The 18,203-nt window shown below is 38.1% G+C and overlaps 1 protein-coding gene across 2 annotated transcripts in view; it reads right to left on the bottom strand.

Annotated features, from left to right (window-relative positions):
- Nucleotides 1–18,203, bottom strand: part of SHQ1 (SHQ1, H/ACA ribonucleoprotein assembly factor) — a 96,739-nt gene that overhangs the window by 60,106 nt on the left and 18,430 nt on the right. For both annotated transcript variants that reach the window (XM_045861964.3, XM_045861965.3), the window contains 3 exons: nt 13,271–13,398; nt 4,077–4,231; nt 2,230–2,283 (listed from right to left, as the gene is read on the bottom strand). In XM_045861964.3, the coding sequence (XP_045717920.2) occupies nt 2,230–2,283; nt 4,077–4,231; nt 13,271–13,398 (337 nt within the window). The remainder of the gene's footprint in view (nt 1–2,229; nt 2,284–4,076; nt 4,232–13,270; nt 13,399–18,203) is intronic.

Raw genomic sequence — 18,203 nt, 5'->3', positions numbered from 1 at the left:
AACTTTTAAAAAGTCTTTTAAGAATTACAAATATGAATCTAAAACACATGGCACTAACAAAATGCAGATGCACATAAAAGACATTGTTAAATGATATATGTTTCATGTTTTTGTGCTTTAGGACCATTCAAGATAGTGTAGATGAAAGATGTGGAACTTGTCAGTGAAGTGTGTTCACAGTCTCCCTCTTCTTCTTCTTTTTTTAGTCCTTTGGGCGTGAGTAATACATGGTAAATACATGGTATTTACTTCAGTAATTTGCTTTCACTTACCAAAGAGAAAAGTTATTTCTTGAAAAAAAAGTGTTTTATCTTGAAAAGTATCAAACAGAAACCATCAGCAATTCAAAACTTACACTGCTAGACAAAGGCAGTTTTGCGCAAAATTGTTTTTTAATTGGATTTTGGTTAAAACTGTATTAAAAATGTAACCCATATATAAAACTTAAAATATAACAAGTAAAACTAAGGGAGCAGAATAATTTCCATGTGTATTAATCCTTAATGAATGAGAGATCTGATTAAGAATATCGAGTATCTGACAAAGAACAGCTTCTATCTAAAAATAGAATTATAAACTTTCTAAAACCTCTACCAAAAACTAAATACTTTTAAAAGTTTCACATAGCTCTTAACATCTCTGGCGATTCTAAAGTTATCTCAAAAACAATAAAAATTTCAAATTAAAATCATAAATAGGTGAACTTACTCATGTAGATTTTAATAATTTGAACTATGAAATTATTTAGTCACCAACTACTTTGTTTTCAAACTAAGTAACCAACGCAATCATTACAAAAACCAGTTTCTCCATTATATGCTGATCATGGCAATAAGGAGAACCCAAGTGAAGTCTAGAGAACAGTGATTCTCCATCTTTAATATGCATATGAATCCCTGGAGACCTTGCTACAGTTTCTGCTTCAGTGGGTCTGGACTGAGATTCTGTCTTTCTAACAAGCTCCCAGCCCAGGATGCTGGTTCACGGAACATTCTTTGGAGTAGCAAAATTCTCTGACAAAGCTGAATATCTCAATTCCTGTTCACATCTATTGTTTGAACAAAGTGATGCCATGAAAACAACTCTGATTTAAAACTTAACCTTACTGTATTTAGGATTTAAACTGGGAAAAAAACCCAAAAACCTAGTTGACTAAATTAATGATACAATTATCAGCTATTTAAATTGACACTTTTTTTTTTAATGCTAGCTTTTCTTTCTTTCTCTTTTTTTTTTAAAGATTTTATTTATTTATTTGACAGAGAGACACAGCGAGAGAGGGAACACAAGCAGGGGGAGTGGGAGTGGGAGAAGCAGGCTTCCCGATGAGCAGGGAGCCCGATGTGGGGCTCGATACCAGGACCCTGGGATCATGACCTGAGCCGAAGACAGACGCTTAACAACTGAGCCACCCAGGCGCCACCCCCCCCCCCTTTTTTAAGGTAATCTCTACATCCACCATGGAGCTTGAAGAGATGACCGCAAGATCAGGAGTCATATGCCCCACCAAATGAGCCAGCCAGATGCCCCTAAAATGACACATTCTTCAAGTTTCTAATTACTGTTGTGATGTTCAACAATTTGTTCAGAGCTAGTATATTTTAAAATAGCATCCTTTGATAAGACTTACACAACTATTTTCTATGAAACAGATATAAAAACAATGATTACTATACTAGAAGGGTTATCAGCTCTGACCATACTAATTGTAGGACCTAAGATAAGTTATTTAAACTATATAATCTGAGTTTCCTCATCTGTAAAATAGCAATAATACTTCTCTCACAGACTTACTGGAAGGAACAGGGGAGGTAATATATATAAAAGGCTTAACACGGTTCTTGATGGTCAGGAAATGGCAGCTAGCAGAATTATCACCTAGGTTTGCTGCCCAACTTTGAGCTCTGAGCCCCAATATATGCCAACTTACAAACAGGCTCTAACTCCACCCTACCTGCTCCCCCAACAGACCATGTGTGGTTCTTCCTCCAAAGTGTGTTCTCCTTCTCCCAAATTCCACAACACCCTACCTAGCTTCATTCGTATACTATGATTAGCAGAAGAGTTACAAATGCAATCAAAATTTTATTAAAAAGATGGAAAAAACACTTGTATAACAAAGTTTCCACTTTTAAAAAGTCAAGTAATTACTTGAATTACCCAAAATGAATGGCAACAGAAACATCACTTTTTAAACAAAATCTAAAAAATTGGAACTGAAAATCATACCTCAAACCAGCACAGTGTGGGACTCAGTTTTCTAATATTCCATGCAGATTCGACCTTTATTTGTTTTGGAGAAAAGAGTATTGTCATTTTAGAGGTAAAGTCATTCCAAAATAAAGCAAATATACCCATTTATTCAACTAGTATTTCAGTAGCATTGACATATAGAACTAAGAAGCATCATGACTGAGGAAAAATAATTGCTTTGCAGAAGCTATCAAAGGCAAGTTTCTGCCTACTTTCCTTGGGATTTCACAAAGTAAAGCTCTTCCACTGATAAGAGTAGCAGAACATAAGAGCAAATAAGCAGGGGCTTTGAAACTAAAAATTAAAGCAAAGCGATGCTTCCTCAATTTCTGTCCCTTCTCAACTAAGTTACTTCCCAAACATTCTGTGAATAATCTGCCAAAGGACTCAAAGATAATGTTGAAGTGCTGACTGGGGCACTTAAAAAGCTGCTCAAGAATTTGGCCTTTCAGAAAATGCTTGTGAGAGAATAAGTACATTCTAGAGGTCTTGAAGTTGCAAGACTTCATGATGTCAAATATGCGAAGAATCAAAAATGGTAAATTTTATCGAGCATAACTAAACACCCTCACTCATCTCCTTAAGCAATAATGTGAAGTACTTTCTTTGTCAAAGAAAATATTTTCTCCAATTATGGTATCCTTAAAAGATGAGTGGAAACAAAAACCATCTCCAGCTATATTATACCCCTGATACACTCGTTAATATTCATTTTAGAGTCAAATGTAAATCTCAAGAGTCACCTTTGAAATTTTCAGAATCATAAAACAGAAAATTTGGCACATACCAAATAATAATCCTAATACTATGCTAATGCTACAATGTTGAGAAAAGCAGATTAAATAATATACATCACGACCCAATTTAAATACACATACACACAAGTACACAATGAAAGACTGGAAGAGATGTATCTCCTCATAACACTAGCTATTTCTGATTGGCTGAGATTACAGGAAGTTTTAATTATTTTCTTCATATGTGTATTTTTCCTTTTATACTGATATGAATTATCTGTGCAATTTATAAAAAAGGAAAGCATATACTCAGCTGGAAAATAACCCTTGAGCAAGTACAATTATAAACAGCTGCAGGGGCACATTAACTGGAAAGACTTTTTTTGGCTTTGTAGCCTTTTTTAAATATACGATCACTGATATAGGTAAGAAAGAAGCTTAGCTCTTCATTTACAAAATCAAATGTGGGCTAAGAAGAGATACAACAAATTTTATATTATTAAAAAAAGATCATTTAAGAAATAATGTACTTTATAAAAGGCTTTACTTTTACAGGATTTCTTTCAATAGCAAAAAAAGATATGACTCAAGTTTTTAAAAATGTGATTTACATATAATTTTTTCAGAAGCATACCTACTGTATAAATTAAGGGACACCTACGGATAAATGCTCAGAGTCCCTTTCTCTGTAAAAAGCTTGCATCTGCTAATGGACAGCTTGGACAGAGGAAATAAATGGGAATCGTAAAGTTTACCTCTTGTCAATGTCAAGTGGAAACAGCTCTCTTCTTTGGCCAACTCATCTCCTAAAGAAATGAGAGCTCAGGATAACCTTTCTCTACCCTCAGCTTTATTGCCTCGCTCCACTACTTGGTAAACACTGACGCCCAGAGAGAAGAAAAAAAATCAAGCAAGCATTATGCGTTCACGTTGGTACTCCCCACCGACACACATGTGCAGCTCTGCCAGGAGCACCCCCTGAATAACTAATCACAACAGCTCTTACTCTCGACAGGAGGAGTGATGTCTTACAGTTTATTTAGTCTGGTCACTTATGCCAACATGCAGAGACATACAGGCACTTACATTCTTCTCTCCTTCAGTGACACGAGTTTCATAGCAATACGCCAGAAGGATATCAATCAAACTGTAGTACACTTGGCGATGAGCTCTCTTGTCCAGTAGGTAAGATTTATTGACAAATTTTCGTAGCTGGTATTTCTCTTCTTCAGAAAAAGACACTACGGAAAAAAATGCATTTAAAAATTAAATGTTCCATTCAGTTTTGTAAAACCCCCAGTGTGGAGGATTTGTCAAAATTAGAACTTCGATTACAGAAACTGAAATAGGAGTTATTTAATTCTGAATATAGAAAGAACTTTTAAACTAGACTTCACAGTTTTACTAAGGGCTGTGCATCTGCTCAAACCCTAGTAGAGCTAAATAAAGGAGAAATGTCTAAACAATATCTCTTATTTCCAAGATGCCCCTTTTTTGCTACACTGTCCTGTATTCAAGGCATCTAAATGCTGGAGCTACTAACTTTAAAATAAAGATAAGAGAGTTCAAGAACAGAAAACATAATAGCCAAGTAAAGCACTCTGTAGATATTCATTATCCACTTTGAAAGTTCTACACAAAGAAATAAGAATATTCCCATATAATAGTCAACGTAAGGGCAAAGTATACTGATATTCTTTATACACAGAAACAAAGTGTTACATCACACATATTTAACTTGAGAAAAGACAACAGTGTGTCTTTTCTTCTTTGGCTTGTCACCGTTTCTCCATCTTCATTGACAGCCTTCCCCACATTAAAAATCTAGTATATGTCATTTCCTATTTCTATTATCATATAATGTTATACAGACACACAAACATATACAAGGGAATTTAGACCTCACCCACCCCAACCCCTGCCAAGGAATTAGATCATTTTTCTCCATCTAGCCTACCTTACTCAGGATCTCTGGCAAATCTCTCCAAGTCAATTGGTACTTAGCTAATTTTTGTAAAGGAGTAGAATATTCCATGGCGTAGTATGCTCTATCCAACCACTCCCCCTACTGATGGGCATCCACTATGCTTCCAGTTTTCTGCACTGTTAATAATGCTGCATAAATGTCCTTACCCCATGTCCTTGGATACTGAAGCTTTATTTCTATAAAATAGATTCCCAAGAGTAGATTCACTGGGTTAAAAAGTGCATCTGTTTTAAAAAAATACTTCATTTAGAGGGTACAACTCTCCTTCTTTTTAACGGTCATGGACACAAGTTCTCTTTCCTACACACATCCCTCACACCCAGCTATAAATTTAAGAGCTTCTCCTACTCGTTTCCAGTTTAACAGATAGGAAGTGACTGTGGTAGAAAGAATTCTAAGATGAGACCCACTGAATCACATCATTTGAATGTGGGCAGAACCTGTGACTTGCTTCTATCCAAAAGAATATGGTAATGGTGATGGGACAGTCACTACCATGATTATGTCCCAGTAAGATTAGACTGGACCCAGAGACTCATCGCTGGTTTTAAAGAAATATGATGCCATGTTGTAAGAGGGCTGTGTGGCAGCAAGCTGTGGGGGGCTCTGAGATCAGACAGTGGCCCCCGGCTGACAGTCAGCAAGGACATGGGGACCTCAGTTCAACAGCCGCAGGAATTGAATTCTGCCAGCTATCATGTGAGCCTGGAAAAAGACTGTGAGCTCCAGAAAAGAACTTAGCTACCAAAACATACTAAAAAAGAAAAGAGAAGAATAGCCAAATTTATCTACAGCCAGATAAGATCCTGAGCAAAGACCCAGCTAAGTAAGCCCGAGTCCTGAGCCATAGAAACTGAGTCAAATTAGAACAGTTTCTAATTTGTGGTAATTTGTTATACAGCAAGAGAAATCTAATACAATGATAGATCACTGTTACTGCAGCTAGTATTTTTCTAAATGCTAAACTTTGAGCATTACTTTATAGGTTTGTTGGCAACCTGTGAATGAACCATTTAAATGTGTTTTGCCCATTTTTTTCTATTGGATGGCTTGTCTTGTTCAATTTTTAAGAACTCACAGTTATAGAAAGACACCTTGTCATATCTCCAAATCTACAACATCCCCATTGACTTTGTCTGTGGGATCTTTTGCCAATGAATTATTTATTTTTTGTGTAGCCAAATATGTGCATCTTTTTTAAAAAAACAGATTATGAATTTACAGCCTTTGATAAGATTTCCCCAACCCCTAAATTGTACACGAAGCCTCTCAGCTTTTCTTTTTGTGTGTGGTTTTTTTTTTTATTTACTTGAGAGAGGGACAAAGAGAAAGAGTGGGCACATGCACAAGAGCAGGGAGAGTGGCAAAGGGCGAGAGAAAAGCAGACTCCCCACTGAGCAAGGAGTCTGATGTGGGCTCGATCCCAGGACCGAGATCATGACCTGAGCTGAAGACAGACACTTAACCGACTGAGCCACCCAGGTGCCCCTCTCATTTAAGATTTACAGTTTCCTTTTTAAAATATAAGTCTTTAATCCATCTGAAAGTTACTTTTTCATGTTTTAAGATTTCGGCTAATTCCAGATGAATAGTTAATTGTGCCACCACAGTCTGGTCAGTAATCCATCTTTTCTCACTGTACTGAACCACCAACTTTATGAAATAGATGTGCTGCTTTTCTTGCTAAAAATTACTTCCAAGCATTTTCAGCTTTTGTGACTTGTAAATACATTTTTCCCCATCTCCAGTAAGTTACCGAGAGGAGAGAGAAAATCTATTTCTTTTCACATACCATCCTGACCAATGTTTGGCTACCCAGACCAAAAAATTAAAGTACTGAATAAACGCTAATGATAAAAAAAAAAAAAAAAAGTTATGTCTACACTGGTAAGGTAAGCAAGTGTAAGACTGAAGTTCCTTCTAAGTTACCTTTGATGTCTACAATACAGGCAAGCCAACAAGTATCTATTTTCTCACATTAAAACGAACATTATCGGTTACCATACATACGAAGTAAAATACATCTTGTCTTAAAGCAAGATTTACAGAAAGAGTTAACAGATAAGTACATACATGTACTCAGTTCCTAGCTAGTATAAGTAAAACATGGCCTACTACTTGTCTTCGAGTGACTTCTACAGAAACTCAACCATCCAGTATTTTTAAGTTACTTCCAAATAAAAATTTTATTAATCTCTTATTTTGAAAAGTAATCCTTAATTTTCCTTCCATGCCCTATCAGACAATCACCTTCAAATTCACTTAAAAAGTTTTTAAGCCTGATAAAGAGGAGCATCCAGCTTCCAGTTCCAGGGCTTCCTATCAACCTAATCCCAAAATAACTTTAAAAGGCTTTCTCCAGGGTTTAGAATTGCCCATTATATTTAGGTAAGGACAGGCTAAACTGCTAACCAAAAAGAACCCAAAATACAGTGACTTATATAAGATAGATATTTCTCTCCCACGTTATTCTGAGTGAATGATCCAGGACTGGTGAAGCATCAGTATCCCATCATATGACTTCCATCTATGCATCTAAGAAAGCTGCTCCAGGTTTTTACCATTTTCTAAGCAATGGGAAAGCAGAGTAAGATGGCAATCACCTTCTTTCTAAAGACCTGATCCAGCGCACATAGCACTTCCACTCATTTCCCATCACCCAGGACTTAGTCACATGACTACACCCAGTGGCAAAGAAGGAAAAGAAAAGGTAGTCTCTAGGGCAGTCACTACCTGAGCACTCCTATGCCCAGCTCCAACTCAAGAAGCCTCTCAGGGGAGGAGGACTAACCAAAGACACCTGGCTGGCTGTGATGCTAACTTTTAGGAGTCCAAAAATTATTAAATCGCCTTTTTTTTTTTTTTTAAATTTTAAGTAGGCTCCACGCCCAACGTGGGGCTCAAACTCATAACCCTGGGATCAAGAATCACACACTCTACCAATGGAGCCAACCAGGCGCCCCTAAATTGCCTTTTTAATATTCCCAGATCACCCTCTCGATAGCTAGCTACCCCATCCCTTTCTATCTCTGCTCAACAAAAACTGCCCTTCTGCTCCTCACAACTGGGTAAAAGCCAGAAGAGACAGAATATGATTACTGACACATGCTGGCCCCTTCTCACAGAGTTCCCTAACCCACTTCAGTCCTCTCTTAGGAGCCTTCCCCTTAACATGGCTTCTTTTTGTTTAAAGGCTTCCTTCCAGCAGTTTTACAGTCTATCCTCTGGGGGAAAGAATCTTAAATACAGTTATTGGAAATTACTAGAAGCAATACTCCTTTAACTCATTAAAATTTACTTAATGCAAAAACACAGGTCTTGAAATATATATATGTAATCATTTTTTCAATGATGTTAGAAATCTTATGATTAAAAAGTTTAAGAAGATAAAGGAAATAAATTTGCACAAGTGTTGCTTACATAAGTGACAAATAACTATGAGAATGCATTTACTTAATTTGCTGGCCATAAAGAAATGTGTATGTACTTTTTTTTTTTTTTTTGAGAGGGAGAAAGTGGGGAGGGGGAGAGGGAGGAAGTGGGGAGGGGGAGAGGGAGAGAGAGAATTTCAGGCAGGCTCCATGCCCAGCACAGAGGCCGATGCCGGGCTCCATCTCAGGACCGTGAGATCATGACCTGAGCCGAAATCAAGAGTTAGGACACAACCGACTGAGCCACCCAGATGTCCCAGAAATGTGGATACTTTCAAACTTAATGCAGGTAGGTGACCGGTAAAGCCTTTTTTAAAGACTGATATTTGCAAACAAAATTAATTAAGACAGATAAAATAGGTATTGAATGTCCCATTAAAGGGCTCATATGAAGATCCTTTAATTTAAATAGAAGCTCTCCATTCAATTAAAGCAATCTGATGTAAGGAAAATTTAAGAAGGCACATACTCACTGCCGAAGAAAGAACACCTAACAAAGTATTTTAAGTCCCCTAGTATTTCATAAGGTTTGAGACAATATTCCCCAAGGTGTCGTTTTTGAGATGTTCATTACTTTAGCTAATAAGAAAGTGCCAGGTGTTCATGATGATATTATCACACTTGAGAAAAGCCTTTATCCTAGTTGACTAATAAGGACTTCTGCTTCCAGATAATTCTAAATCAGAAGGTAAGCATGTCCAGAACCACTTAATAACACATTAACTCATCTAAATGTTCACTCCTTCATTCTTAAGTAATCACATCTGTATATATGCTGAATAATTTGTAAAGGCTGACCTGGGAACTACAGGTTCTCATGTTCCATCACCCACAAGTAAGGGCTTTCCCATATTACAGGTCACCGTCGGGGACTGTATCTGTAAGAAAAGCCTACTAGAATTCCTCTTCTGAATTCTTGGAGCTAGGTGCCCCTAGCCTTTCCTTAAAACATACCACCTTTCTCTGAGTGTTTTCAAGTCCCATTTTGGCCTAAAAAGTTCATTGATAAATACACAGATATAAATTCTGAAATTCAAGCAAAGAAACCAGAGATGATAAATAACAATATCAAGAAAATAGGAAATCACTAGAGAAACCAAAAGTCTGAGCTCCCCAAGGCCTTTTTTTATTGGAGCTGTAAATCGTATCAGCCAAAGGGGAACTTGGGGAGGTTTGCACACAATCAGGTCTAACCAAGCAGCAGCAATGGGAAGAAGTACAGATGCAGTGCCAACAATAGTTGGATGATTGCCACCATGAGTAACATTTGTCAAGCATTTGTATGACTTCGCTACACTACAAAGCAGCTCTGCTATATAGTTCACAACATTTCGGTTAATTATACTTCTATAAATAATCTACAGTCAAACAAAGGCAGCTGAAAGCTCAATTCATTTGGGGAAGAAACTGGTGCCCAAGCATGATGCAAATGGCCCAGGACCACCTCCCAACATTAAAAACCCCAATCAATATGTCTGACGACTGCAAAGGGGCTCCCATCAAAATGGGAAGTGACCTTCTTACTTCACTTAGAACATTTTCTAGTTTTGTTACTTTTAAATCATTCCTTCTCTCTTAATCCCCCTCCCAAATATCTCTGTCTTCTATGGGTCAACAATTAAACAATCTCTGATCTGGCTCCTCTCAGAGGAATGCTAATCTGTCGATTGTATTGTATACTTTCTGGAAACCGATCAAGGGAACCAGAAGAAAATGTGTTGCATTCAAACCTTTTGCCTAAATGGGTAGCCCTGCAGGGCTACAACTTTCAAAGCTGACACTGACAGCTCTACAAACACTGACGGCCTCACGGGTGCCAAACAGGATGTCCCTGCTAGGAAGTTCACGGACTAAAAATGTTATGTGGTGTCACAGCAAGCAACCATGTGCCAAGATTCTTGGGCTGAGATTAACCGCTGAAAGACAACATGGGAAATGTGGTAAGTCCGTCCTCATGAAACCAGAGCTCACGGGGAGCACAGCGTTTTAACACTTCCATTTACAAGCCTTCAGGGGAGGAAGACTGGGATCATTACTGAAGATGTTAATAAAAGTCTCCATGTTATAACTCAGGGCTACAATGAAAATGACAGGAATCACAACTGAGGCAGAGACAGGGAGCGAAGTTCACCATCGAAGCCTTATCTGGAATTCGAAACAATCTAGCTTACTATTTTATGACGAGGATGAATCAAAGGGAAGCCCTCACCTGCCCTGTTCTATCTGCCTGGCAACGGCTGATGAGGGAGCACAAAAGAGAAACATCCAAACGGCGTGACACAGAAAGGAAGGAGACCTGGGAGGCACAGAACAAAGAGGAAGTGGAGGGGAAAATCCAACAGTAGCATGCTCCCTGAGTAGGCTGAGGACTTCAAGGTTTATTTCTTCGCTGATTCCCTTTCTCCCATATTGTAATCTGGTTTGACACACTTCAACTTATTTTCCCAATTCTAGGTGTCTCAAATACTTGAATGGGGTGGGGCGGGGGGAAGGAAGAAAAATCTCATTAACAAAAAACCTTCCCCTCAAAGTTTTATAAATGTACAACAATCTTGATTTCACAGAGAAGCCATTCAATTCCTGGCTCTCCTGCCAATGATTTTACTCTACAATAATAATCTTTAACATTTCCAATATGCTAGGGATTTTAAGTACATCATCTCATTCAATCATCAAGACAACTCTATGAGGTAGGCAGCAACCCAGCAAAGATGCAAGATCACACAACTAGCCTGTGGTGGAGCAAGGCATTAACGCCTGAGCCCCATCTTTAGCTTCTATCCCATCCTTAACCCTATACTTGGCACATGTGGAAAAGGTACTCTCTGTACAACAACACAGAGCTTGAGTTCTTCTACTTTACATCACATGTCCTTGGTATTTTAAAAGGTGACTTTTAAAATGAATCACCATACTAGCTTAGTAGACTATGACTGTTCCTTAAGCACCAGTTGGGGTACATGCCTTGGGTTGGATGTAGATGAAGGGATAGAAGGGGCAGTGGTTAAAGCAATGACCTGGCTTAATCTTCTGTTAAAATTATACACAGAGAACTAACCTAACTCAAAGGCTGGCTCTCACAGGAAACAGGACCTAGAACAAGCTACAATTGATCAAAGAAGAGCGAGTTAGAATTTAAATCAAAGGGAATGCCTTTTCTTGATTTTTAGGGCAACTAGCTCACCCTTGTGGACAGAAAACTGCACAACCACCAATTTCCACCCACACCGCCTCATTAAAATACTGCTCTGAAATTGGGGAAACTGATTCAGACCACTAGATAACCTTGATGATTTCAGAGTGAGCAAGCTTTCCAAACAGATCTACATTGCATAGATAATTACCTATCTAAATTGTGTTAGCAATCCTCTACCTGAAAATTTGTCAATATAATGTGGGAAGTCTCTGAAAGAGTCTTAAACTCAAATCAAATATAAAACCAAGGATTTGTTGAAAACAATGTAACAAGAGTCATTATTTATAAATGAGTTTCTCTTCTGCAGTTGAGTCAATTATAAAAGATTAAAGTAGCAATTTTTCAATCTGGGAGAAATCACCTAAACTCTTAACAAAACTGAACTACAGAAGTATTGACAGCAGTATTTATTTATTCTATAAATATTTACTGAGTACTTATAACAGGCACTATGCTAGACAATGGAAACACAGCAAATGACAGACTACTGCATTACTACACAAAGAATCAAAATACTGTTCTGCAACAGACCTGTAGCTACTTTAGACTGAGTGGCCAAAGAAGGCCAATGCAGAAGTCTGTAAACAATGCAAAGATCCATCGGTAGTAAAGAGCCCAAATGTGCACTTGTATATACAACAGTATACTAGGTAGGCACTGAAGCTCAGGTAGAGCCTTAAGTACCAATATGGAAGATGTACAACATAGACTACAAACTGGAGAAAGCAAGGAAGAACAGAATGTGTAGGAGTCTGTGTGTATAAATTTCTTACAGCAAATATTCAGATGTGGGTAAATGCACTGCAAACACCCCAAAATTGTTAACAGTGATTACTTTCAGGAAGAGGAATTTGGAGTGAGGAGATTCTATATTCCACTTCATGTATGTATATGTATGTGTACTCCTTTCATTTAAACACTGAAATTTCATTTTTAATACAGAAAGAAAAGCCAAATCAGTAATGACAGAACACATGGGCCTTCTATTCTTGATCTATCCAAAACTTAAAATTCTAACATACAGAATTAATATTCTGAAAAAATTGGGAAGGACATATCAAATTCATTCAACAAAGGGAATGAAAACTAGATCTTTTCCACCATTACTAATACTCAGATGTCCGTACCGGAGAGGAATGTTCAGATCTTTTTTAAGATTTATTTATTTATTTGAGAGTGTGTGTGTGCACACATGCCCAAGCATGCAAGTGGGAGGAGGGGCAGAGGGAGAGAATCCCCAAGCAGACTCCCTACTGAACATGGGGCCAGAAGAGGAAGCTCTATCCTACGACCCATGAGATCATGACCTGAGCCTACACGAAGAGTCAGATGCTCAACCAACTGAGCCACCCAGGTGCCCCTAAATGTTCAGATCTTTCAAGCAGATTACTTAACTACTACAAATGTCCTGTGTGTTCATGTCCCTATATTTACTTAAAAAATAAAAATTTTAAAAAGGACCCCAATGACTCAAAAGTAAAGCATACTTCAAAAGACTGTTCCAAGACAAGTCTAATCACTGAGTGGCATTTTCCAGTCGGGGATAAAGACTACATTTCCAAAATTAACAAACCAAAATAGTATCTTCCCTCTATGAGGCAATTAGAATCGTATGCTTATAACAGGGAAGATGGTCAACAAATGAACCTAATTTTGAGTTTCTTACCTAATGCAGCATGATTTTCTTGCTCCTGACTCTTTCCCAAAGAGGCCATCATTTCTGAATATATATCAATCCACCAAGGATTATACTTCAAAACCTGTTCAACAGCCTCGTCTTCAAAAAAGTCAGCTCTGGAAAGAAAACAGTGAATGAGCATGTTACATAGAACTGGGCTAGTTTTGGTTTTTTAAAATTTTATCTTAACTCATCACATTTGTACTAGAAATACAGATTATTAACTCAAAGTACAGATCAAGGAAACGAGCACTGTATTTACTTTTTTGTGGTTACTAATCACCATACAGTGAAAACTACGCATCTGACTAAAGGGATAGTTTCTGCTCTCTTCAGAAACAAGGTACAGAAAAGACCAGTCCTCCCCTGAAAGCCCATCCCATGTACGGCAGTGGCATGGGGTAAAGCAAATCTGAACACACAATGGACTGAAGCATGGAACCTGGGCTAGGTTTGTAAGTACCACCTATTCCGGTAAGGTTACAGTAAAGGAAAGAAACTTTTAACTCCACCAAGCAAAGAAAAGTAAACATATCAACAGAAAACACAGGATACTGCATACCCACAAAAAGGCTACACATAAACACACATACACATTTTTTAGCATGTGCCTTCATACTTTCTACCAAGATGCAATTTCTTTCATAGCTCTGCTAACTTTAATAGTTCCTTTGCTTAAAACTATTGAAAAAGAAAAAAGCAACCTTTGTAAAGAACAGAAAATTAATTTTCCTGCACTTTATTTTCTCAGGTTTTTTTTTAAAACATTTTATTTATCTGAGAGCGAGCAAGAGAGAAAGCATGAGCGGGGGGGGAGGGGCAGAGGGAGAAGCAGACATCCCCCCCCTGAGCAGGGAGCCCAACACAGGGCTCGATCCTGCACTTTATTTTCTCAGGGTTTTTAAAAACATTTTATTTATTTGAGAGAGAGCGAGCGAGCAAGAGAGTACGAGCAGGGGGCGGGGGGGGAGGGGCAGAGGGAGAAGCAGACCCCCCCTGAGCAGGGAGCCCGACACAGGGCTCGATCCTGCACTTTATTTCCTCAGGTTTTTTTTTTAATATTTTATTTATTTGAGAGAGAGAGAGAGAGCAAGAGAGAGAGCATGAGCGGGGGGAGGTGGGGAGAGGGGCATAGGGAGAAGCAGACTCCCCCCTGAGCAGGGAGCCCGAGATAGGGCTCGATCCCAGGATGCTGGGATCATGACCTGAGTCAAAGGCAGACGCTTAACCGACTGAGCCACCCAGGTGCCCCTACTTACTTAGTTTTAACTTGAAAAATAACTGTTACATTCAAATTATACTCCTGGAGGACATTCATTCAGAAATTACAACCCTGCATTCAAAGTTGAAAACTCTGTATTCATAGGAAGAGAGTGACAAAAACTCTGGGTGAAAAATTCATTTATATTTCAGTTAATTAGAAACTCAAGGAATTGGCTGATTTCATAAATTGATTTTCTAGCTGAAAGTTTTATGATCTGAAATATTTTTTCCTTCAACTGAGATAGTGAAATCTTTCTAAAAAGAAGTATCACAGATAACTCACAGAATTCTCCATATGTGCCAAGCACTGCACTGAATGGTTTTCACCCATTATTTCCTTGAATCCTCACACCACCCCCAGGGGTAGGGGGAACTATTAATACTCCCATTTTACATCAGTAGAAACTCAGGGTCAGAAAATTTGTATAACATGGCCAAAGTCAAAGAACTGGTAAGAAGTATGGCCAGGATCTGGACCCAATTAAGTCTTACTCCAGAATCCAAGCTATTAACCAATATAAACATTCCATTTTTATGCCTGAGGAAATAAAAGTACATATTGGACAAAACTGAATAGCAATGATCTTGAAATAGTAATTCTCAATATCAATTTTGTCACGTGCATGAGAGAGATTTCAAAAAGATAAGTAATAGGAGTAAATGGATAAAATGCTAACTAAGTCAACAAAAAGCACTATACTCTTCGCCCGCTCCAACTCCACTTTGGGCAGTGGGATTACACGGCTGACAAGACAGAGGCGGTCATGGTCCGTACAGAACTTACAGCGCCATGGGAGAGTCCAACAATCACAATGCAAGTGCTATGTAATTGCTATGACCTAACAGTACAAGCATCTATGGCAAAGTGAAACTGGGACAGCAGGGAAGGTGCCTGGAGAAAAGACTATCTAAGCCAATAGCCGATGATAATTAACAGTTAACTGGACTTAAGAAGGGTGGGAGAGAGCATTCTGAGCTGAAAGAACAGTTAGCAAAGGCGAGGAAACAAGAAGTCGCAATTAAGGGGGAAAAAAAAAAGCTGAGAACAGCTGAAAATATTATGTTGTAGTGACAACAACATTTTAAGCCATGTCAAGAAATCCTAGTGGATTTTTATCCCTAAAAACAACTGAACACTTAAAATCTTTTACATACGGGTCTGAAATTGGTGCGTCTTGGAATACCAGTGTCACTGCAGTCTGGAAAATGGTCTAAAGGAACAAGCCTCAAGGCACAGGAATCATGGAGGCCTAGAAGAGGGTAGCAGCCAAGGACATAGAGTGAAGTGGATGGATCTGACCTACAGCTAGAAGCTAGAATCCTTAGGATGCAGCGGTAAAGGGAGGACCAGGAAGAGACTGAGTAAAGCAAACAGTAAAGAGATAAATGGAAATTTTAATCACTTCAGGATAGATTAGAAGTGTTGGGGTAAGAAAGAAGTCAAAGATAAATCCCAGGTTTCTACTCTGGATGACTGGCATGAAAAATGGTACACTCTGCCAAAGAGAAAATTCAGAAAAGACTTTGCAGGTAAAAACGATGAGCTCGATTTTGGACATGTTGCGATAGAGGAGTCGGTGAATACCCTGTCGCTCTCCAAACCCTTAACAATGTCGCTTTTCTTCAGAGCACTTCTCAACAATCACAATATTGTCTGTTTCCCCACTAGAACAGGAGCCCCATGAGCGAAGGGACCTTGTCATATTCACTCTAATCCTCAGTGTCTGTGACACTACCTGGCATGCAGTTCATCCAAACAAGTATTTGCTGAACAAGCAAGGGCACATGTGAAAGAATGAATAGATGAAATTTTAATGCTTTTTCCTAAGCTTGCCATTTTGAATAAAGAGCCATGTTGGGAGCAGGTGACCCTCTTCCCCTACTTATAGTCTTCAGGTTCCTCAATCAATCCAAAAGCCTAATCCGTATACCAAACTAACAAATGTACAGTTACTGAAAAGTTCAAACAGCACCCCAAATGCTACTGATCATTTTTGTACCTTCTTATCTCACAGTATTTAGAGTGTTGACTAAATTCTTCTATTTTTCTTCCAAAGAAGGAAACAGGCAGATTTTATGAATTGGTTAAGGCAAAGGATATGCCAACAATTAAAAAACAATTTACCTGGGGAAGGAAAAAAAAAAAAAACACTCGGCAAGAGAAATACGAAAACTTTGCTATGATAAGCAAAACAGGAAGGCCTATTAAACAATGTTTCAGGATGCCTTCGACAAACTGTAGCGTAAAAATAATAATATCCAAGAGGAGTTAGTTACAAATAGAGAAAAAAAGATAATCAAAAACAATACGTGTTTATGGATTATCTGTTATATGCCCAGTATTCTGCTGGGCTGCAAAACACACAGTGGGGAAAAACATCACACGATGGCATCTAGAATTTACAACAAAAGATTTAAAAATAGTAATTATCCTAAGTCATTTATATGTGCCTTTGAAATGTATGAATTTTTCTGTATGATGAATTAACCTCACTGTGTTCTGCCTTGGGATGGATTTAAAATTGGTTTTCTCCAAGACCCCAAAAACCTGACACTATAAGGAAACATCATGACCAGTAGGGATTAAATCAAACAACTTGAAAGTGTCATATAGTACACACTAGCATACGTTATGCATTAATCATGTTCATTACATTTTTGTACATAAATGTATAATATAATACATGCAATGCATTGCCTGCAAGGTAGGTAAAAAGTGAAGTAAACTTTTTCTTCCACTGTATTAACCAATAAGAACAATTAAAAAAGCACTGAGCCAAAAAAAATTTTAATTGAATATTTAAAAGAATTTTACTTACACTTCATTTATTATTAGCACATTTGGGTGAGTCAGTCAGCCAATATAAATGAGTAAGAAATAACACAAAAATGACAATTAGCCCAAGTCCCACTGCTACTGGAAAAGTCACAAAGAACCTTTACCTCATGGCTTCCACTCTCCGACCTGCCCATGACTAAATTTAAACCACTCCTTGAGAAATGGAAAGAACAGTTCATGCATACTATGAAAGAAAATGAGCTTCTGGATAAAGAAACACAGAAGATGGAGAAAAATAAGGACTGCATATAATATCGCACTGCTAAGTATAAATTCCAGTTTCCTAATTCTCTCAGGCCATAGTTATTCTTCCAGTTTGAGAAGAGAAGAGATAGGCAGTTCTTCTAATTAAGCTCCCTCCCACTTGAAATTTTAGTCTTGTAAAGCTCATTCTGTTTTCATGCTGGCCCGAGAAATTTGCTGACAATGAAATTTCCCACTTTAAATATTCGGCATGATTTTAAATAGGTTTCTTCAAATTACTCTTCAGTGGACCTTTAAAACCACAATTGGAGAGATAAAGGTAATTAGAAATGGCAATGTAAATGGAGCTGAATCTCTCAGATGTCCTCCAAAATATAACATACCCTGCTCTTACCCAGTTCCCCCCAGGACGTTGAATGGTTCGACCATTTATCACTACACATCACTCAATCCATTTGCACATCACAAGATATATTTCTGCCATTCCAATTAGTCTCCCACTGTGTCACAGGAGATAGAATGTTAATCACAAGAGCAACAGCAGTTAAACTGAAATAGTGTACATGAAAAGGAAATACAAAATAACAAATGGAAGGACTCTTTTCAAGTCCCAAC

Source organism: Mirounga angustirostris, unplaced genomic scaffold (assembly GCF_029215605.1).
Source record: "Mirounga angustirostris isolate CCGP_5_RB_7025 unplaced genomic scaffold, mMirAng1.0.hap1 SCAF_1, whole genome shotgun sequence".
Classification (NCBI taxonomy): Eukaryota; Metazoa; Chordata; class Mammalia; order Carnivora; family Phocidae; genus Mirounga; species Mirounga angustirostris.
Note: the sequence above shows the minus strand (reverse complement) of the source record. Positions and strands in the feature narration are given on the sequence as shown.